Genomic DNA, 10,767 nt, shown 5'->3' on the forward strand with positions numbered 1-10,767 from the left:
CATTTTAAAGCTATTTTCCTTTTTCTCTAGTATTCATTCCTATAATACATGATCCGCTACCTCTAACATTCTAGACTTGAAAATTCAAGAGGGTTAGTAAAGATAATTATTGTTACAGTCTTGCGATTAGCCCAGCTGTTTTATCGAACTGTAATGTAATCAACATGTTTCCAAGTTATCACTATCAAATATAAATATTTCAGGCTGATTCTTCTGATAGGGACGGAATATTACAAGCCTGGATTTGTTTTTATGGTAAGGGTCAATTTATTTGACGCTAGCCAGTCAAGTAGTTTATGTAATTCAGAGTTTGCGGTTTGTTTTAAAGCATTTAGGTTTTTGTCTGCATAAAGAATATGAGTGTCATCAACAAAAAGGTAGAAAGTTAGCTCCTCATAACTACTTCTCATATCATTGATATATAAAAGAGAAAGAAGTGGGCCTAACACAGACCCTTGGGGACACCACAAAAGGTTTGAAAACCATTTATCATTCCGTGGAAACCGTAATGGTTAAGTTTATCAAGTAATATGTCATGGTCCACAACAACAAATCTCCACAGGAAAATGAAAATTTTGTCCATGTTGGTCTAAATGGTACTTACAATGTCAAGGATTATACGTCGAATCTTATAGAATCAGTTATTTAGAGTTAATGGCGTACATGCAATAAAATTGCCATTGTTACGAACTTTTGTTGTTATAGTAACAGGTCTTACGGCATAACTTTGGGATAAAGTTTAAAAGCTGCCATTTATCTTAGTAGAATATTGCATGAAATTAAAATATTACTGAAAGAATTATGCCTCTAAGCTAATATAAACAGTTTATCATTTCTTAAGCTCCGGGTCATAAAAATGTAAAATAACTGTAATTGAAGTGGTTCAATGAAGGTTTCGAGCAAAATCAAGTATACACAGCAGAACTCTCAAAACCGTCAAGGGTTCTTCCAGTAACCTTTGTGCATTTCTGTCCTTCTTTTTATTCCATTCTATTTGACTCAGTCTGCAATACGATTGTGTTCATGGATAAAGGGAGTTGAAAACAAATAGATTTGGCAATTAGGCCAAGGAACTTTCTAGAAAGCAAAGAGTTAAGTCACTTCCAGATTTCATTAACTTTATATTTCGGCTCTCACAGAAGCCACCCAGAAATAATTAGCAAAATGTCTGGATGTGAACGTCACATAAGCCATCTTTTCATCTAAGTATATGAACTGGGAAATACAGAAATACGACTGTCATAAAGCTCGTCCCCTGCTGTCAAACTCACTATGACGTCACTCGCTTGTTTCCGAGAATTGTGATAAGTTATTCAAACGGTTTCTTCAATCATATCGAGTGAAAATTACAGAAGATTCTAGAGGACTTTTAAAAATACTAGTCTTAGAACGAATCAGGCCAACGAAACATAAACTGTGAGAGTTTTGTTTCCATCTATGACATGATCACACCTTACGAAAAGTTTCTCAGTTTTGAGTCTGTGCATGCGTGAAATCTTTCAGTGTGACGACTCAAATTAAAGTTATTAAGCGGTACCTTCCTATTGCACTATTATCGTGCTGTGCAGGGTGGTTCTAGATTTTTACTCTGTGAAAAATCTTATGGTAACATTTTAAATCCAATGTATTAAACAGAACTTTCCTTTGAGTTTGGTTGTCTCTTGAAATTTCCCAAAAATGAAATTTTTGCTCATGGTTTTCTTTTTGTAAAGATGCCTTCTTAAGGCGCTATAAAATGCTCTGCATGCTTTGAAGTTGTCTAGAAAATGTTCTTCATGCCAAGAAATGTATGATGTATTCAATTTATCTGGGACATTCGTTGATGAGTAAAGCGCACTGTAGTTATCTGTATTGGAAAAAATGTTATTTATGGTCTGACATCATGTCTAAATTAGTTCAGCTACTCCCTGCACTCAGAAATTATTTAAATCTGTTCTTAATTCATTAACGAATCCATTTTTGTTAGGGACGAATCGATTACGTCTCTGTTCGTTATATAGAGGGAGTAATGCTTTTCTTTTCAAGCCCAGTGTCGAAAATAATATTTTGCTTAACATTGTTTTGTTAAACAGATTTGAAATAACGTTTTCCTTTTCCCAGTGTTAATATGCAAGGCCAGCTAATTCTCTTTTTTAAGTAAAATAAGAAGTACTGAAAATAATTCCCAGTGTTCAGAGTATTGCTTTTGCAAACGTGAAAAGACATCCATTACGGATAAAAACGGGAGTTGAGTTAAGTTGTGGGAAGCTGCATTGAGAGTAATGCGTGAAGTCACATGTTAAAACTACCTCGAAACAACGATTCCGCGCTGTGCAGTCAGCACAGCTGTTTCAACGCTAGCCCTTTTAGGAATTATAAATAAATGAAAAATGGATACAACTTACTTTGCAAAACAGCATAGAGCAGCGGTACAACCCTAACAGCCTGCATCATGTCGTTATGGGCCATTGGTATGGCGTGTTGTTAGCCCGCTTCATAAGATGGATCACTCTGGCATAAATTAGTAACGTATTAACCTTTGCATGAACTTCCTTATTTGCTTGACTGATTGACAGCTTGGTTTAACAAAACAAAAAGTCATACAATACAGCACATGGCATATGGCTAGTATAATAATTTGCAACGATCTTCTTATAACAAGTTACATTTCCCATTCGGTTGGTGTATTGAGCCGCTCGTCTTTGGATGCTCTCAATAACATGAGTGTCTTTGGCGCGATACGGCCATGCACCAGGCTGGAGAGCTATATTTAACAATTGGTCCTACAAGTGCTTTAAAAGAAACAGCACATCTTATTCCGAGGATTGTTCTCTTTGTTTATAGAATTGTTGATTTGTTCGCCCCTTTAGAGGTCCTTCAATTCAGTAACTTGGCAAACAAACATCCTTGAAACTTTAAACGTCTTTTAAAGGTTCTGGACATCCAAAACTATAACGTGTTGTGTTATCCGCATGGCTTCACACTAACGTTCTCCTACGACCCATTAGACAGTGCCCGAGCCAATTTAATAAGCAGCCATAAAAAAAGAACCTGCGGCAATTTAGGAGCAGACGCTTGTATAGTACCCTGCCAAAGCTTTGGCAAGTTGGAGAAAGTTGACATCGGTTGAAACTGACGTTTTTATTGACTTATATGCCGGTAAAAATTGGAAACAGTTGGGTTGCAGTTCGTCTGTCCTGAAGATAGCCAAACATCCGATTAAAGAAATTAATTTTAAAACCTCCTATCTGACTACAATCGTAGAAAACTATGCTAATTTTAATTTAAGTAACTTGATAATGTTGTTATTATGGACGCTTGAATTGATTGATAGTGGTTATCTAAGCTATCTGAACGACTGAATGGCGCGCAAAATTTCAGTGACGCAATTTACAATTGTTTTTGAGAATGTTTGCAAGAAAAAGATAGCGAGAGACTCGTTAATATTAGTAAAGGACTGACTGTGACAGCTATTCACCTAAATGACGCACTTTGCAATTGTTTTTGTTTCCAAGAAAATGACCTTTCACTCTTGCCATACAAATACTCCGTAACCACAATAACATGCATCGCCTGGCATTCACAATGATGATTCTTGTCGAATTGTATTGGTGTTTCTAAATATACTCAGTGCTTGAATTTTGCAAAATCGCTTTCAAACGTCTGGCTTCTGGTATTTAGAGAGAGATGAATAGTAGCTACCCAAGCCTGGAGACTTCTCGAAACTATGGTTCCTTTAATTGACGCTATAAATAACAATATCATTTAGTTGTGAATGCCTTGTGGAGACTAGTTTAAACGTTTTTGCTGTTTGCTTCAACATGTCCATCTGCTATTTAATTAGTCAGTAACCCCTAGCAGATTCTCCTTGTAGGATCCTAAGTGTATGAACATCATATCAAATACTCGATTTAAATTATGGATGGATTATGAGAAAACTACATTATTATCTTGTTTAAGAATTTCTATTTCTTTGCGGCATTAGCGATGCAAACACAGGTGAAAGCATAACATAAGGCCCTTATGGAAAACCAACAGTAAAGTAAAAGATATGCATAAACATGAACATTAAAGAAAGAACAAACAAACGCATTGCATGTTCCTATCTGGTTTCCTCAAGGAATTAATCACAGTGTACTGCGCTATAGCAGACAGAAACACTAGTTCAATTAGGGAAACGTAAATGTTCGTGGTTATGCTCATATTTGAATCAAGCCCGTTTTTCTCCCTGAAGTTATTGCTGACTACAGAATACTGAGTCTCAGCCGATGAAGGAAAATTTCATGACTAGAAATACGTTTTTCATGAAAGAATATGTCACTGGTGAAAGTTTAACGACTTATCGCGATGACGCAATCGTGACTATCAATTTTGGTAGGCTCTGCAGTTCGGTGGTTTGAAGTAATGGATATTATTTTCCATGTCTGGAATATTAGTTTCAAAAATAACTTTTCATCAGTTAAAACATGCATATTGGTTTTCATTATTTTTTCCTTATTGAGTCCTAAAAGTATCGTGTTTAAGCCCCCTTGTGTGACAGCATGAAACAGCGGGAAGAGGAAAATTCCACTTCTAGGTGTGGCTAGAAGAGGTATTCAATTCGTGAATTTATCATTACTACAAGTGGATTTCAAGATTGATGATTAGATATCAGATTAGATGCATAAACTTTGTGTTGTTCTGCAGTTTCATGATCTGTGGGTACGTGGACTTGTCTACTTCTTGTCCGTTTTATTGGTTAAAAGGTGTCAAAAGGAATAAAATGAGTTGCAGTGTTACGGCAAAAACAAAAAACGTCGCTTGTTCACTGCCGTCCAAAAAGCAAATAATTGTTCAGACACGTATCATGGTTTCTTGTGATTCGTAAGTTTACGACCGTTTAAATCGTTTTTGTTTGCTAAGTATGGTATATGTTGGCTTGTTTTTACTTTATCTCTTTGCCAATAATTGCAATTTGTTAATAGGCGTGACCAATAACCAAGGCACATTCTCTTTTTTTTTTTTACCAAACGAAACATTAACTGTGGATTTGTGAAAATTAAAGAACCAATTTTCAGTGTTTTAGAGTCAGACCTTCAGCCTCATTTACAAATTTAAAACCATACACACAACTGCAGTGCTATTTTCATAATGCATAACGTTTATTATTACAGTACATGAGCTAATATCTTTGCCTCGGGAAGTAAACGCAATTTTTTTAATGACGTCAAATGTAACGCATGCGTTTTCTTGACGGAAAATAAAACCAATTTCACTCGTACTTTTCCATGTTATTGTAAAAACAAATCGACGGCAGGCTTCTATGTTCGATACTCTTATAGACCATAAAATGACGCCATGAAATGTAGAAAACTTAGCAGTGAAACCACCGCACGAGCCACATTTTATAACGTCATTTTATGGACCATTTAACAATTAGATTATGAGCTCGAAATTTCTATCGCGTGATGGTTGATGAGGGCGAAGTCCAAATCAACCATCAGGCATAGAAATCGAGAGCGAATAATAGTATAAATGTACTAGTCGTTCAAAACTTAACAACAAGAAAGGTTCACGTTTTTATTGAATGATATAAATAAGTCACGCCACGCGCTACTCACTCTACTCATTATCTACGACAGAATAGCTAGTGAGTTGCGTAGCCAATAAGAGAACAGCATTCGTGATAGAAAGCTAGTTGATTTATACTAAAAGAGTATAGACCATAGAAAACTGCCGTCAATTTGTTTATTATCATTCTGCAAGGTTGACAAAGCTTATCAATTGGCTTGAGCATTGTCAAGAAAAAAACGTATGAGGAGTTGATTATTCAAAGACAGAGTTTAAAGAACAGGTGTTAAATTGTATGTATTTATTCTTCGGTTGCAAGTAATGTATGTTGAATGAGAATAAGGTATAGAAACCAACGTTTTTTGTAGGTTTTAATTCGTTTAAGTGCGGCTTTGCCAGAAAAACTACAAAGAGTACCTTAAAATAAGGAAAATCTGGGAATTTAGGCGTTATGGATACTCTTTAATTATATTTTATGGTAAAGAATCTGAAATGTTTACAGGCTTTTGTATAGAACCACACGAATCTTTCGTATTGGTATGTACAAAGATCCGACAGTCAATGGTCACTAACATCCTGAAACACAAATGGCTGTCCCCTGTTTGCGAGTTATAAGCTTTTCAAACGTTTTGTTATGCTGATGTTGATCAACGGTTAAAAACCATAGCAGAGGGCTGTAAAGTATTACTCTTATTAAAAATACTAGTCTCAAAAAGTTTGAGATATATTTAGCCTTTAATTTAGGCCAAAAAATTTGAGCTTCTTATCTCCTCGTCCCAGACGTAATAATTTAACTTTGTATATGTAATCGCATGAGGCGGAGTAGCGTGAGGGGGTCCGGGAGGATGCTTCCCCGGGAAATTTTGAACTCAAGTCTTCTGAAATGGCTAGAAATGCATCAAAAACTGTCAATACTGATGTAAATTTTTAATTGCATCAACTAAAATATCTTTTCTTTCTTTTTTTTTTTTTTTTTTAAGTAAGGAGTCAATTTTTCACTCTGGCCCTTACATTTGACCAACACAACAGGCTAACAAGGCAGAAATTTTTGACTTGTTTTCTTGTGAAAGCCAGCGGTATCTGAAGATCTAGTGTCGTTTTTCATGTACCGGAAACCACATTGTGCTTCTTTGTTCGTTATGACAGCGGGTTTGAATGATCCAGGATGACCGTAGCTGTACATAGTTCTCCGTTTCAAATATTTTCGTGTAACGGCGATAAGTAACTTTCGCAAATGAATGCCTTTGTGCAATAACTGCCTAGAACTTATTCAGTAATCAAACTTTTTCTTTGTAAAACACCTCGTTCCAAGAAATGAAAACGAAACAACAGCTGAAAATCCATTATTTAACGGTTGAAATTTAGTCGTCCGTTCAGCTTCAAAACTAACGACAAACTGTCTGAAATTGTCGGGTTTCTCGGAGAAAACCTTAATATACTTCAAAATAATATGTAAGGTAAGTTGTTTCTGTAAGCGATGGATATGGTTAAGTTTGCCTTATTTGAAGGTGCGTAACGCGGTATAGTGGTACTCAGCTCTTTTCAGCCTACCGCATGTTTGTAGCTTTGTCTAAACAATTTTGTTTGCTTTGGACCTCGACATTTTCTAAGAAAAATCTTCGCGTTACCGCGGCATTTTTTAATAGGTAAAACTAGGCCGTGAATTTAAAAATCTCTAAATAATTGATTTACGGTTTAACGCCTCGTCCATTACTAATTACGTAGGTTATTCTTTGCATTTAGATATTATTAAATCTCTTCTAAATTCAGCATTGAAGATACCAACGTCAACATTTCTTCTTTATTTTTAGTGTGTTGAGCCCTTGTCTTCACTGAATGAAATTGTATGCTTTTTCAGAGAATTTGATGTTCTGTGTTCCAGGGCACAGATTGCTTTGTTGGTTTTAAATTCACATTTTGACTTTGGAAACCGCCGAAAAGTTGTCAATGAGTTGGAACCGTAACATGCAAGTAGCGTATCCCCAGCTCTCGGGTAACACGAGCCGCCTTCTAAACATGGCAGTATAAAGTGAAAAACAAGAAGACACCTGAGACCGGCAGGTAGGCTAAGTTTAAGCCTTTCACCAGGGTTACCCTTCCTTCTTGTAAACGGCTTTGCCCTTAGGTAGTTCGATATGTTATGCGTGAAGACATAGTTTCCGCTACGAAACACCGCGGAACAGCGACAGAGCGCAATGCCGTTACGCTAGTAGAAATGCAAGAGGAAGAAATATCATTCACTTACCCTGCGAAACAGCACAGAGCAGAACCACAACCTTAACAGCCTGCATCATGTTGTTATGGGCATTACGGTGGCGTGATGTTAGATTATATGCCGGACGGTTTTTGCATGAATTATTAATCCTTGAATGAATTTCCTTGTTTGCTTCACTGAATGATAGCTATCAACAATGGACGATCCTGTTCTCGAACCTTCTGTTTTGAAGCCTTCTATCGACCGTAAAGGTAGAAAACTATTTTAATTTAAGTTTAAGTCAATTTGAGAAATTTTTATTTTGGACTCGCAAGGCGATTGACAGAGACGTATTCAAGGGCTGTGGTTAATCACTCGACAATTGTGTTATGACGTTTCATTTTTCCGAGAAAATGGCCTTTCACCCTTACTATGCAAATGTCGCATTACTCTGTTGCTAAGGCTTATTATGTTTTCACAAGCATCAGTAAGTCGCAACCGACTTTTAGTTGAATGTACAGTGCAACTGCCTCGTTCCCTGACTTTTACAAGTGCTCTCTGAACAACTTTATGGAGAAAACATTCCAAAGAAAAGGGAAAGAAAAAAACAAAGAAAGAGAAAATGACATTGAAAGTGACGAAAAAATGGAGGAGCGCCAACAAGCATTTCACCTTTTCTTTGCTCTGCTTTCTTGGCACACAGTAATTAAACTGATCCAAGGGGTACTTCATGACTTATCTCGTTAACCCGTTTTTGGTCCGATTTGGTATAGTTTCGTCGAAAAATCTACCTTATTATAAAGTAGTACGATTTGTTTTGTAAACAATTAAATATTCAAAAGTGTTATAAGTGTTATAAGTGTTACCAGATGATTCATTCACACAGTCCATAACGATTATAACCTAGAGGGGAGGGGCGGAAGTTTGGATAAGTCTGCAATAGCCTAAGACTATCTTATAGCCCTCAATTGCTGATAAAAAAAATAACTGCCATGCATCACGTAGGGACGGTACGTTTTGTGAGTTACAAAGATCGTAGATCGATATTTGGCTGTACTTCGGAATCTTGTGGACAAGCCTAGCAAAGTTGAATGTCACAAGTACTTCGATCGCGAAATTCAGCGAATGAACAAGTTCAACTATAAGGTTCAGGACTGGCTCATAATTCCAGATGAAGCAGGACGGCTACGTTTACAGATAAATCCTGAGGACTCTATCAGTCAGTCCGATCTAAGGCGTCCGAGGGGTCGCGGCGTTCAAGTAGAAGTGGTTCCTTGTCAATAACATCAGCAAGAGCAAAAGAAGCCGCTTGCATAGCAGAACTTCAAGCCGAAACTGCAGCCTTCAAGAAGCGTCAGTCGTTAGAAGAACAGAAATTTCAGTCACGCCAACAGCAAGAGCGCTTCCGGAAACCGAAATCGCCAAGACGCAAGTTAAGGAACAAGTTTGGGCTTCTCTGACCGAGTCTACTCCGCGTTGTATTGTCCCAAACCCCGTCATGTTGCCAGTTTCCAGGATAGGCGAATTCCCTGATTCTAAGAAGTTGGAAGTCATTCCAGGAGTTTAAAAGTTTCCTGACTCTGCCAAGTTGGAACCCAAGCCAAGAGTAGACCAAGATCCATTAGCAGCGGCTAAACCCGGAGCTATGCGAGACAGAGAAATCGCTTCGTTACCATACGCGAAGGTCACTTCTATGTAAAACCCCGAGGCGCCAGCATGGAATCAACCACCTGAGGTGCAAGCATGAAATCAGCCACCCATAGCCAGCAACAACAAGGAACGTGCCATTGAATCTAGTCACTCCAATACGTCATTTACACCAAGCTAAAGAGCCTTCCATGAAATGATGGAGTTTCATCAGCATCAGAATACACTACAACAGCAGGAAAACAAGATCGTAGAAATGCTAGCAAATCAGCAAAAGAAAAGTAGTTTTCCACAGCCTCGGGTTCTCATTTTCGACGGTAATCCATTGGAATACGGTCCTTTGACGAGGGCTTTCGAAAACATAATCGAGTGAAAAACGTTCAATAGCAGCGAGAGGTTATACTATCTCGAGCAGTTTACCAGTGGAGTTGTTAAGGATCCTGCGAGATCTTGTCATCATCTGCCGCCTGAGAGTTGCTATAAAGAAGCACGTCGCCTCATGAAAAAGAAATTTGGTGATGACTACCGCATCACAGCAGCCTACGAGAACAAAGCTTTAAACTGGCCGGAGGTTAAAACCGAGGACGGCGCTGCAGTGAATAGATTCTCTATCTTTCTCATGAGGTGTGGGAACGCTATGGAAGGCAGCAAGTACCTCGCTAAGCCCGCGCAACCTGAAAACCATCCAAAAGCTAGTCCTGAAGTTGCCCTTTAGCCTAAGAACAAGATGGCGTCGCTTGGTTCACCACATAATGGAAGTTGAATTAAGACTTGGCAACTTGGGAGACCTTGCTGACTTTGTGGGCAATGAATCCAGAGTGGCTACCAATCCAGTTTTTGGAAGAATCGTGGAAGAGCAACGGGAACCAGTCATTTGCGGAAAAAACCTCGGGAAGGAAAGAACTAAGCCTTGCCACACAGATTCGTAGTAACCAGTGTCCACCAACCGTCGCACCGTGTTATAACCCATCATCTCCAGAAGATATATATCTAAGTGTCCTGTCTGTAAATCAGGTCAAGCCAAGTTACTGCGACTCTCTTAGAAGCCGACCGTATCCGGAAAGAATTCAGTTTTTGCTGTCGAAAAACCTCTGCTTTGGTTGTTTGTCTGTCTAATAACCACACGGCTCGAAACTGCCTCGTATCAAGAAATGGTCCATTGTAGTGAGTCAAATTTGTCTTCACAAGTCCAAACAAAAGCCTTTTGTTGTTTATTGCGCTTAGGGAATTGTTCCGAGACTCGGCGAAGATGAATCTCAAATCGTCACAAAATTGTCGGCGTGTCAAATTAGCGGCACTAAGGGAGAGGGGTTTGGAAAGTTGCGGAAGGTTTACTATTATTGTTATTGACCCCAAGCAAGAAACCTGGAAATGCTAAGTTCTTTTATACGATTTTG

General features: G+C 38.1%; 1 protein-coding gene across 4 annotated transcripts in view; it reads right to left on the reverse strand.

Moving 5' to 3' along the window:
• The window catches only part of LOC146485116 (uncharacterized), a 37,444-nt gene extending 29,397 nt beyond the window's left edge, over positions 1-8,047 (reverse strand). For 2 of the 4 annotated variants that reach the window (XM_085104025.1, XM_085104023.1), the window contains exon 1: positions 2,385-3,226. In XM_085104025.1, coding sequence (XP_084960151.1) covers positions 2,385-2,448 — 64 coding nt within the window. In that variant the 5' untranslated portion in view covers positions 2,449-3,226. Of the gene's footprint in view, positions 1-2,384; positions 3,240-7,774 lie in introns of those variants that run through there. The other 2 variants (XR_014863493.1, XM_085104024.1) reach the window with 2 other exon arrangements.
• Positions 8,048-10,767: the final 2,720 nt, after the last annotated feature.

This window comes from Pavona decussata, unplaced genomic scaffold, assembly GCF_977016875.1.
Source record: "Pavona decussata unplaced genomic scaffold, jaPavDecu1.1 SCAFFOLD_28, whole genome shotgun sequence".
NCBI lineage: Eukaryota > Metazoa > Cnidaria > Anthozoa > Scleractinia > Agariciidae > Pavona > Pavona decussata.